The sequence below is a fragment of the Coregonus clupeaformis genome, chromosome 39 (assembly GCF_020615455.1).
Source record: "Coregonus clupeaformis isolate EN_2021a chromosome 39, ASM2061545v1, whole genome shotgun sequence".
Lineage (NCBI taxonomy): Eukaryota > Metazoa > Chordata > Actinopteri > Salmoniformes > Salmonidae > Coregonus > Coregonus clupeaformis.
The window spans coordinates 18,188,471-18,200,667 of NC_059230.1; the positions used below are offsets into that span (position 1 = coordinate 18,188,471).

The following is a 12,197-nucleotide window of genomic DNA, read 5'->3' on the forward strand; positions in this document are numbered from 1 at the left end:
CGTTCTGTCTCCTAGAGATGAACGTACTTTGGTGTGAAAATTGCAAATCAATCCCAGAACAACAGCAAAGGATCTTGTGAAGATGCTGGAGGAAACAGGTACAAAAGTATCTATATCCACAGTAAAACAAGTCTTATATTGACATAACCTGAAAGGCCGCTCAGCAAGGAAGAAGCCACTGCTCCAAAACCGCCATAAAAAAGCCAGACTACGGTTTGCAACTGCACAAAGATTGTACTTTTTGGAGAAATGTCCTCTGGTCTGATGAAACAAAAATATAACTGTTTGGCCATAATGACCATCGTTATGTTTGGAGGAAAAAGGGGGTGCTTGCAAGCCGAAGAACACCATCCCAAACATGAAGCACAGGGGTGGCATCATCATGCTGTGGGGGTGCTTTGCTGCAGGAGGGACTGGTGCACTTCACAAAATAGATGGCATCACGAGGAAGGAAAATTATGTGGATATATTGAAGCAACATCTCAAGAAATCAGTCAGGAAGTTAAAGCTTGGTCGCAAATGGGTCTTCCAAATGGACAATGACCCCAAGCATACTTCCAAAGTTGAAGCAAAATGGCTTAAGGACAACAAAGTTAAGGTATTGGAGTGGCCATCACAAAGCCCTGACCTCAATCCTATAGAAAATTTGTGGGCAGAACTGAAAAAGCGTGTGCGAGCAAGGAGGCCTACAAACCTGACTCAGTTACACCAGCTCTGTCAGGAGGAATGGGCCAAAATTCACCCAACTTATTGTGGGAAGCTTGTGGAAGTCTACCCAAAACGTTTCACCCAAGTTAAACAATTTAAAGGCAATGCTACCAAATACTAATTGAGTGTATGTAAACTTCTGACCCACTGGGAATGTGATGAAATAAATAAAAGCTGAAATAAATAATTCTCTCTACTATTATTCTGACATTTCACATTCTTCAAATAAAGTGGTGATCCTAACTGACCTAAGACAGGGAATTTTTACTAGGATTAAATGTCAGGAATTGTGAAAAACTGAGTTTAAATGTATTTGGCTAAGGTGTATGTAAACTTCCGACTTCAACTGGAAGTGTGTGAATTGGACCATTTTCCTGTCCTGCTAAGAGTACTTTTGGGTATCAGGGAAAATTTATGGAGAAAAAAGTAAATTATTTTCTTTAGGAATGTAGTGAAGTAAAAGTAAAAGTTGTCAAAAATATAAATAGTAAAGTACAGATACCCCCCAAAAGTACTTTAAAGTATCTTTACTTAAGTACTTTACACCACTGCATATGCATGACTTTCTCCCCCTACAAGCTCATCATAATTATGCATAGTTTTTGACTAGAGGGAGATATTGGGTTAAATCCGGGAAAGGAAAAGGTTACTAGGAGGTGGTTAGTAAAAGGTTTTGCTTGAGGTCAGAAGTGAATTTCAAAACCAATGTCTATTTCCGAGAACGTTTTCTTGTTTGAAACCTCTCTCACAATTGACACTCAGTGGCACAAGAAGGAATGCTACATATTCTATCCCTGTAGCGTAAAACACTTGAGCTCTTCTCCAGTGAACTCTGTGGAATCCAGGTAGTCTGTCTGGTTACAGGACATAAGCTGACTGGCGCAAAATGTTAATCAGGGCATTTGACTTGCACTTCAGGAGTAGAACAGTGCTGATCTGGAAGTGGTCTCAACCGCTAACCACTAAAGAAACTTCAATCAAATGTATTCAATCAATTTTATAAAGCCCTTTTTACATCAGCAGTTGTCACAAAGTGCTATACAGATACCCAGTATAAAACCCCAAAGAGCAAGCAATGCAGATGTAGAAGCACAGTGGCTAGGAAAAACTCCCTAGAAAGGCAGGGACCTACGAAGAAACCTAGAGAGGAACCATGCTCCGAGGGGTGGCCAGTCCTCTTCTGGCGGGTGGAGATTATAAGAGTACATGGCCATTAAGGCCAGATCGTTCTTCAAGATGTTCAAACGTTCATAGATGACCAGCAGGGCCAACAGTTCAACACCTCAGTGAATATCAGTTGGCTTTTCATAGCCTAGCATTCAGAGGTTGAGACAACAGGTCCTGGAGAGAGAGAGAGTTGAAACAGCAGGTCCTGGAGAGAGAGAGAGTTGAAACAGCAGGTCCGGGAGAGAGAGTTGAAACTGCAGGTCTGGGAGAGAGAGAGTTGAAGCAGCAGGTCCGGGAGAGAGAGAGTTGAAACAGAATTTCCGGGAGAGAGAGAGAGAGTTGAAACAGCAGGTCCAGGAGAGAGTTGAAACAGCAGGTCTGGGAGAGAGAGAGTTGAAACAGAATTTCCGGGAGAGAGAGGGTTGAAACAGCAGGTCTGGGAGAGAGAGAGTTGAAACAGCATTTCCGGGAGAGAGAGAGTTGAAACTGCTGGTCTGGGAGAGAGAGAGTTGAAACTGCAGGTCTGGGAGAGAGAGAGTTGAAGCAGCAGGTCCGGGAGAGAGAGAGTTGAAACAGAATTTCCGGGAGAGAGAGAGAGAGTTGAAACAGGTCCAGGAGAGAGTTGAAACAGCAGGTCTGGGAGAGAGAGTTGAAACAGCATTTCCGGGAGAGAGAGAGTTGAAACTGCAGGTCTTGGAGAGAGAGAGTTGAAACAGAATTTCCGGGAGAGAGAGAGAGAGTTGAAATAGCAGGTCTGGGAGAGAGAGAGAGAGTTGAAACAGCAGGTCCGGGAGAGAGAGAGAGTTGAAACTGCAGGTCCGGGAGAGAGAGTTGAAACAGCAGGTCCGGGAGAGAGAGCGAGTTGAAACAGCAGTTCCAGGAGAGAGAGAGTTGAAACAGCAGGTCTGGGAGAGAGAGAGAGTTGAAACAGCAGGTCCGAGAGAGAGCGAGAGAGTTGAAACAGCAAGGTAGCACATAAATATTCAGTTAATAACAATGTATTTTTTGCGTATTAAAGAACGTTCTCATATTTTGTGAAAACTTGGGTGGTGATGTCTGAGAAAGATGTCAGGACACAGTGTGACATAAAACCAATCAGACAAAATATTTTGACACCTTCATCCGGTGATAGCTTTCCCGTTGTTGCAGGGTGTAAGGGGGAGGGGCACTCTGTACCATTCCTAGAGGCAGAGTGCAGCCTCAGATGACCATACAGGAATGCTGCTATTCCAACACGCCAAAGCTAAGGCACACACACTTAGTCACTGCTCTCCCAGCAAATAGTCAAGGTCTCAGTTGAACTGGTAAACAACCATCAGTCGACGAAGGTCACTCACCCAGCAAACACTGCTGTCTGTTTCTCCATCGCTAGAGAGAAACAGACAGCAGTGTCTGTTTCTCTACCCACATGTAGAGATGACCTCAACTAGCCGGTGCCCCCGCACATTGACTCTGCAACGGTACCCCCCTGTATATATAGCCTCCCTACTGTCACTTTATTTTACTTCTGCTCTTTTTTTTCTCAACACTTTTTGTTGTTGTTGTTGTTTTATTTTTACTTTTTTTGTTTAAAATAAATGCACTGTTGGTTAAGGGCTGTAAGTAAGCATTTCACTGTAATGTCTGCACCTGTTGTATTCGGCGCATGTGACCAATAAAATTTGATTTGATTTGATTTGGATCACATCGGCCAGAGGGGACTTATCAGTTGCGATCTCATTATCAGTTGATAAAAATCATGCCAGGATCTCTTGTACTATATTCTCTTAATAGTCACTGTAAATCACTTTAGTCTACATATTGACAAGTTGGTCTTGGGTAGCCTATGAGCTCATCAATATTTTGTCCTGCATTCTGTTGGCTTGCTCTGTTACTGTCACTATTGCCCTCTCCCCCTCTCTTTTTATGTCTCTCACTTTCTTTGACCCCCTTGCCTGTATTTCTCCTTTTCCGCCTTGCCCTTTCCCTCCCTGTCTCTCACCCAAACAACCAAACAGTTTAACACAAACAAGCAACAACTGTCCTTGGAATCAATAGCCGCTGACGATGTCGACATGTTTGCCCTCTGGTCTCTGGCGGGCTCACGTAGCTCTGGCTCACTCCAAATCAGGCTTCAGAGTGTCAAAGTAGACCATTAGCGCCACCACTATTACCTTGGGGCTAGTTCAGAGTGAGTGGACCAACCGCTGTGAGGTTCTGGATACTGGTAGGCCTACTGAGAGTCAGGGCACTGAAGAATGGGCTCGTTAAAGACCATGTCAGGTGGACTGCTGCTGGGTTTATGTCTCACCTTGCTGATATGGGGAGCTGAGGGACAACGGAACGGACGCGGTAAGGTACGTCAAAATTCTCACTGCTGAAAAGGTACAGGTTTAAAATGTAAGCCAAGGTGTTTTTCTCATGATATTGATTTTCGTGGTTCATTATCATTGGATTGGCCCAAGGGAAAATATACAATATTGGTCGTAGTATTGCCTTTACTGTAATCTCTCATGGAAATACTACGTAAACATCTGACCAAATTATGCAAGATTGTAGTTCTGGGTTAACTGAGATTACCTTGACTGCAACATAGAGAACTTGAATTGCGCAGTGAAAGAGAAGGGACTTTGCTCAGTAGTCTGTGGGCGGAAAATAGTATGTCAGGTCACCCTAAATCTACTCCATTGATTTGAGCTCACCCATATTTTGCTGTAGCACTCTATTAACATATTTATTACTCATTGTACAAAGGAAAATACCATATGTTCAATTTATTTTGCCATACATTTGGCATAATGTTAAATATATGCACAAGTATAATAGTGTGGGTGTGCTGTGCATATTCCCTGCCTATAAGAAGACAGAATTGAGACTTAGGGGTGTGTATGTGAACGAATGAGCAGTATATTGAGCAAACTGTAACGTGTCATGTTTTGACACACAGAAGGAGATATCGGGCAGTGGCCCCATCAACCTTGGCCAACAACAACGAGGCACCTGGTGGCCCCTGATGCAGACCAGAGAAAACCTGACAGAGGTCAAAAGGTCTGTCTGCTTTACATGACCATGAGAAAAAAAAACAGCACTAGGTCCCATTCCAATACTTTTAACATGCACCCTTCCTTCCTTTCTTCAAGTCGAAAGACGATTGGATAGGTGTAAGCATGGTTTACATGCATACTCTACCGGTCAAAAGCTTTAGAACCCCTACTTATTCAAGAGTTTTTCTTAATTTTTACAATTTTCTACATTGTAGAATAATAGTGAAGACATCAGAACTATGAAATAACACGTATGGAATCACTTAGTAACCAAAAAAGTGTTAAACAAATCAACATCTATTTTATATTTGAGATTCTTCAAATAGCCACCCTTTGCCTTGATGACAGCTTTGCACACTCTTGGTATTCTCTCAACCAGCTTCATGAGGTGTCACCTGGAATGCATTTCAATTAACAGGTGTGCCTTCTTTAAGGTTAATTTGTGGAATTCCTTTCTTTCCTTAATGCATTTGAGCCAATCAGTTGTGTTGTGACAAGGTGGGGGGGTATACAGAAGATAGCCCTATTTGGTAAAAGACCAAGTCCATATTATGGCAAGAACAGCTCAAATAAGCAAAGAGAAACAACAGTCCATCATTACTTTAAGACATGAAGGTCAGTCAATACGGAAAATGTCAAGAACTTTAAAAGTTTCTTCAAGTGCAGTCGCAAACACCATCAAGCACTATGATGAAACTGGCTCTCATGAGGACAAGCCACAGGAATGGAAGACCCAGAGTTACCTCTGCTGCAGGGGATAAGTTCATTAGAGTTACCAGCCTCAGAAATAGGAGCCCAAATAAATGCTTCACAGAGTTCAAGTAACAGACACATCTCAACATCAACTGTTCAGAGGAGACTGTGTGAATCAGGCCTTCATGGTCGAATTGCTGCAAAGAAACCACTACTAAAGGACACCAATAAGACGAAGAGCCTTGCTTGGGCCAAGAAACAAGAGCAATGGACATTAGAACAAGAGCAATGGACATTGTCCTTTGGTCTGGAGTCCAAATTTGAGATTTTTGGTTCCAACCGCTGTGTCTTTGTGAGACGCGGTGTGGGTGAACGGATGATCTCAACATGTGCATTTCCCACCGTAAAGCATGGAGGAGGAGGTGTTATGGTGTGGGGGTGCTTTGCTGGTGACACTGTCTGTGATTTATTTAGAATTCAAGGCACACTTAACCAGCATGGCTACCACAGCATTCTGCAGCGATACGCCATCCCATCTGGTTTGGGCTTAGTGGGACTATCATTTGTTTTTCAACAGGACAATGACCCAACACACCTCCAGGCTGTGTAAGGGCTATTTTACCAAGAAGGAGAGTGATGGAGTGCTTCATCAGATGACCTGGCCTCCACAATCCCCCGACCTCAACCCAACTGAGATGGTTTGGGATGAGTCGGACCGCAGAGTGAAGGAAAAGCAGCCAACAAGTGCTCAGCATATGTGGGAACTCCTTCAAGACTGTTGGAAAATCGCTCCAGGTGAAGCTGGTTGAGAGAATGCCAAGAGTGTGCAAAGCTGTCATCAAGGCAAAGGGTGGCTATTTGAAGAATCTCAAATATAAAATATAATTTGATTTGTTTAACACTTTTTTGGTTACTACATGATTCCATATGTGTTATTTCATAGTTTTGATGTCTTCACTATTATTCTACAAAAGAGTACAAATAAAGAAAAAACTTTGAATGAGTAGGTGTTCTAAAACTTTTGACCGGTAGTGTACATAACATCGTTTCCATAACATCAAAATGTTTGACTCCTTTCCTGCACTATAACTTCTACTTCTAGATCTCTGTGCTCTATCATACCAACCGTCCATTTTACTAACCATCCCTTTTCTAACCATCCATTTAGCTAACCATCCATTTTGGCAATGAGAAACGACCACAATATTCACTCTAAGTAACTGTCAGTCAAAGTAGCAACTAGGAAGACACATGAATGACTACTGATAGACTTCTTTCCCATGTCTTTGGTCCACAGCATCAAGTCCATGTTCCAGTTCCGGACGTTTGACCCCGAGGGGGTGGTGTTCTACGGGGACACCAGGGATGGAGAGGACTGGTTCGTCCTGGTCCTGAGGAATGGCATCCCCGAGATGCAGATCGGGAAAGCAGACATCCTCGTCAGTGTGCAAGGGGGACCCAAACTCAACGACGGCAAGTGGCATCTGGTAAGCCAGGTGACATTCGCTCTGCATTATGGGTAACCTATAGAAGCCTGGCACGCAAGGCTTGGTGGCAAATCAGGTGTGTACCAGTCATTTCTAATAGACCTGTGTGTAATGCATTATGAATGCATTTATTGAGGCTGTTATGAGGAGCAATGAGCTGTTATGAAGGGTGAAGGCCTATAGCAATGTGAAAGGAAGCACTTTAAATTCATTATACACGAGTGTATCAAATGTATTGGAGGCTTAATCACAGCTGACATGATACATTTCTATGCTGTGATATACATGCTATACTGTATTTCTGGTTCTCCATGCGTACTGTAGGTGGAAATCAGTAGCCAGGGGGATTTTGTGGTGCTGGAGGTGGACGGCCAGAAGGGGTTGGTGGTGGGACTGAAGTCCAAAGAGACCATAGAGGTTCTGACAGGCCAGATCCGCCTCGCCCTCGGGGGAATCCTGGTCAGCCTGGACAAGCTGCTCATCCCGGTATGCCGGAGCTATTTGTCTGTCGTTTGGTGTAGAGGGGAATGATTAACTGAACATTGAAATGGACTGGTCTCATTAAAAAATTGGTGTGTGTGTGTGTGTGAGCATGCGTGCTTGTGTCTAATTGCTAGCCTTAATGTTTGTGTGTGTGTGTGTCTCTGTGTGTGTGTGTAAGTGTGTGTGTGTATGAACGGTCCTTATACTGTACTTGTGTGTCTGGGTGGTCTCCAGTTCCAGCCGGAGATGGATGGATGCATCCGGGAGGGGAACTGGCTAAACCTGAGCACCCCCTGGGAGACAGAGTTGATTGGGGAGCCCTGGCCCTGCTACCAGAACATCCAGCCAGGGAGCTACTTCTCCGGAGCTGGACTGGCTGCATTCAACACCACAGGTACATTTAGGGAAACTAATGTGGGGCACACACAATAAAGACTGGTGACTCTCTAAGAACAAATTAGCTAATAAATTCAGTAGCCAACAACAAAACACTACTCGTCTAGGATCCAATCAGCATCCTTTTGTATATTTAACAGTGAAGCAACTGATCCCTATTCTATCTTCTGTAATGTCTACACCTGTTGTATTCGGCGCATGTGGCAAATAAAATGTGATTTGATAAAGACAGCCACTATATACCAAAGGAGGTCTGATGGTGTAGTGAAAAGGTTGTGAAGCCACACATAGCCTAAACTGTACTGGTTCTACCCAATTTACCTGTATATGTCCATATACAGATGTAGAATCTTAATTGGATCACCCTGTTGCAGGAGAACTTTCCTGCAATGCAGGAAATGTTACACTTGTAGTGTATTTGAGGTTTAAAAGGCTTCTGAAGTTTGTAATTTCCACTTTGAAATTTCAGGCTTGATTTTCCCTTATAATTATAATCCACATAATAATTCATATTTCCTGTTGCTGCAGGATTATTTTCCTGCTGTAGCAAACTGGCTCAAATTAAGATCCTACATCTGTATATTCAAATATTGGGATTGATTTATTAATATCTGTCCCACTGTAGACCTCCCTGGCCACCAGACAGAGGATAGTGGGATTACTATTGACATCCATGGAGACTCCACTAAGATGGAAGGAACAGTTCTGAGCTTGAAGACCCCTGGGCAGGAATTGCCCATGGTAACAGTGAAAGTCAACAACAACCCTAAGGTACCAATCCCACCATTCTAATTTCATGACAATATGAATGTGGATTTCAGCATGTAAACAGTCACAATCATAGTTTGTATTCATGGTTCTTTGACCAGTGCAATACAAATTTGATACAAATGTGCATCTATGCTTTCCCCCTTTTGTGTGGCAGAAAGTCACACTGACCATCTTCAAGCGTGAGTCCATCACCAAACAGAGTTTCAGCAGACTGTACCTAACCCTGTTGAAGAATCAAGTGAACATGGACATCGATGACACGCACCTAACCTTCGAGATCGACAGTATACCTGACATTCCTAGTAGCTGGAAAGAGGGGATGATCCTAGCATTTGGGGGGCTTCCAGGTGAGTTTGTGAGGAGATACTTTAAGTGTTTTGAGGATTCACAGGTACCAGAGGAGGCTGGTGGGAGGAGCTATAGGAGGACAGGTTCATTGTAATGGCTGGAATGGAATAAGTGGAATGGTATCAAATGCATCAAACATATGGAAACCAGATGTTTGACTCCGTTCATTCCAGCCATTACAATGAGAGCGTCCTCCTATAGCTCCTCTCACCAGCCTCCTCTGACTGGTACCAGATTTATCCTAATTAAAGTTACAGCTAACAGGCGTCTAGACACATATTGATGCTGCAGAATCTTGAAATATTGTTTATTTTCTTCCTCTCTCTATCCCCCCTCCCCTAACCTTTCTGTGGTTCCTCCCGCTCTCAGGTGATGGAGTGTCCTACAGTAGCATCCAATACCTGAAGGGCTGTCTGGAGAAGATCCAGGTCCAGGGACAGGCTGTGGATCTGGACCGGGCTCTGTACAAGGACCTCTCCGTCTCCTCCCATAGTTGCCCCTCAGAAGTCTGAACCAAGGATATCCTGACAGATCAGATCTGTGATGACTGTATAGATAATGTCATTTATCTCCATCAATCGCCCCTCCCTGGTCGCATAAGCCTATTTACAAATCCCTCCTCCCCCGTCTGTATTTTAACTGGCTCAGTCAGCATTCCTTTACACACAGTCATCCTTTTAACAATGGCTAAGAGAGGTTTGACCATAGAATTAGGAAAATAACCTTCTAATGATGGTCCAAAGGTCACCCATGTTGGTGAGGGAGTTGGTCAACCATGGTTTGCCAGTGCTGTGATAAGATATTATGTAAAACAATGAACGCGATGAATTTATCTGCACAGTATGTGTGTTAGCTAGCTAGCCAGCCAGTTTTAGATGTATGATTCCATAAAGTGTTCTAATTAACTGCCAATATGCCAACATTCCATTCAAACAATGCAGTCAATCCACATCCATACACTGGCTCAAATCAGTTGATGATAGGACTTAGAGAAGTTGTAAATGCAACAAGTACTGATATTGCAACATATAATGGCACTCACAGCTTTCCAATAAAAAAACATCTGAGACATTTATGGTCTGTTTACCTATATTTTAGAGGCTATTTATACAGAACATTTGTATAAAACCCATATAAACTGTATTCATAATTATGTGACAATATTGTAGGTTGACTATAATTTCACTACACAATTTCTGACACATCACATGCCTTACTTTTATTTTCCTGCATAGTAAAAGCAGGAAATGCATCACCTATGGCTCTACTGCCATTCATTCCAATTAGACTGGTTTTGGATTTCTTCCTGACCAAGATAGCTGCCATTTTGCCCCATTATGGAACTTTGAGGGTTTATGACATACAGTGGCTTGCGAAAGTATTCACCCCCCTTGGCATTTTTTCTATTTTGTTGCCTTACAACCTGGAATTAAAATCGATATTTTAGGGGGTTTGTATCATTTGATTTACACAACATGCCTACCACTTTGAAGATGTAAAATATATTTTTTTGTGACACAAACAAGAAATAAGACAAAAAAACAGAAAACTTGAGCGTGCATAACTATTCACCCCCCCAAAGTCAATACTTTGTAGAGCCACCTTTTGTAGCAATTACAGCTGCAAGTCTCTTGGGGTATTTCTCTATAAGCTTGGCACATCTAGCCACTGGGATTTTTGCCCATTCTTCAAGGCAAAACTGCTCCAGCTCCTTCAAGTTGGATGGGTTCCGCTGGTGTACAGCAATCTTTAAGTCATACCACAGATTCTCAATTGGATTGAGGTCTAGGCTTTGACTAGGCCATTCCAAGACATTTAAATGTTTCCCCTTAAACCACTTGAGTGTTGCTTTAGCAGTATGCTTAGGGTCATTGTCCTGCTGGAAGGTGAACCTCCATCCCAGTCTCAAATCTCTGGAAGACTGAAACAGGTTTCCCTCAACAATTTTCCTGTATTTAGTGCCATCCATCATTCCTTCAATTCTGACCAGTTTCCCAGTCCCTGCCGATGAAAAACATCCCCACAATATGATGCTGCCACCACCATGCTTCACTGTGGGGATGGTGTTCTTGGGGTGATGAGAGGTGTTGGGTTTGCGCCAGACATAGCGTTTTCCTTGATGGCCAAAAAGCAAAATTTTAGGCTCATCTGGCCAGAGTACCTTCTTCCATATGTTTGGGGAGTATCCCACATGCCTTTTGGTGAACACCAAACGTGTTTCCTTATTTTTTTCTGTAAGCAATGGCTTTTTCCGTAAAGCCCAGCACTGTGGAGTGTACAGCTTAAAGTGGTCCAATGGACAGATACTACAATCTCAGCTGTGGAGCTTTCCAGCTCCTTCAGGGTTATCTTTGGTCTCTTTGTTGCCTCTCTGATTAATGCCCTCCTTGCCTGGTCCGTGAGTTTTGGTGGGCGGCTCTCTCTTGGCAGGTTTGTTGTGGTGCCATATTCTTTCAGTTTTTTAATAATGGATTTAATGGTGCTCCGTGGGATGTTCAAAGTTTCTGATATTTTTTTATAACCCATTCCTGATCTGTACTTCTCCACAACTTTGTCCCTGACCTGTTTGGAGAGCTCCTTGGTCTTCATTTTTTAAATTTTATTTTTATTTTAGCAGACGCTCTTATCCAGAGCGACTTACAGTTTGTGAGTGCATACATTTTTTATACTGGCCCCCCGTGGGAAACGAACCCACAAACCTGGCGTTACAAGCGCCATGCTCTACCAACTGAGCTACAGGGGACCTGTAGTTTGCTTGGTGGTGCCGCTTGCTTGGTGGTGCCCCTTGCTTAGGGGTGTTGCAGACTCTGGGGCCTTTCAGAACAGGTGTATATATACTGAGATCATGTGACACTTAGATTGCACACAGGTGGGACTTTATTTAACTATTATATGACTTCTGAAGGTAATTGGTTGCACCAGATCTTATTTAGGGGCTTCATAGCAAAGGGGGTGAATACATATGCACGCACCACTTTTCCGTAATCAAATAATTTTTTTCATTTCACTTCACCAATTTGGACTATTTTGTGTATGTCCATTACATTTAATTTATAGGTTGTAATGCAACAAAATAGGAAAAACGCAAAGTGGGATGAATACTTTTGCAAGGCACTGTAGC

General features: G+C 43.0%; 1 protein-coding gene across 2 annotated transcripts; it reads left to right on the top strand.

Annotated features, from left to right (window-relative positions):
- The first annotated feature begins 3,950 nt into the window (after window positions 1-3,950).
- Window positions 3,951-10,143, top strand: shbg (sex hormone-binding globulin). 2 transcript variants are annotated; one of them, XM_041867953.2, is made up of 8 exons: window positions 3,951-4,211; window positions 4,805-4,902; window positions 6,889-7,078; window positions 7,403-7,564; window positions 7,796-7,955; window positions 8,583-8,728; window positions 8,883-9,075; window positions 9,446-10,143. In XM_041867953.2, the coding sequence occupies exons 1-8, from the start codon at window positions 4,113-4,115 to the stop codon at window positions 9,586-9,588; spliced, it is 1,191 nt and encodes a 396-aa protein (XP_041723887.1). In that variant the 5' UTR covers window positions 3,951-4,112; the 3' UTR covers window positions 9,589-10,143. The 2 variants fall into 2 exon arrangements, with proteins under 2 accessions (XP_041723887.1, XP_041723886.1); XM_041867952.2 differs by having other exon boundaries at window positions 3,952-4,211; window positions 4,802-4,902.
- The last annotated feature ends 2,054 nt before the right edge of the window (window positions 10,144-12,197 follow it).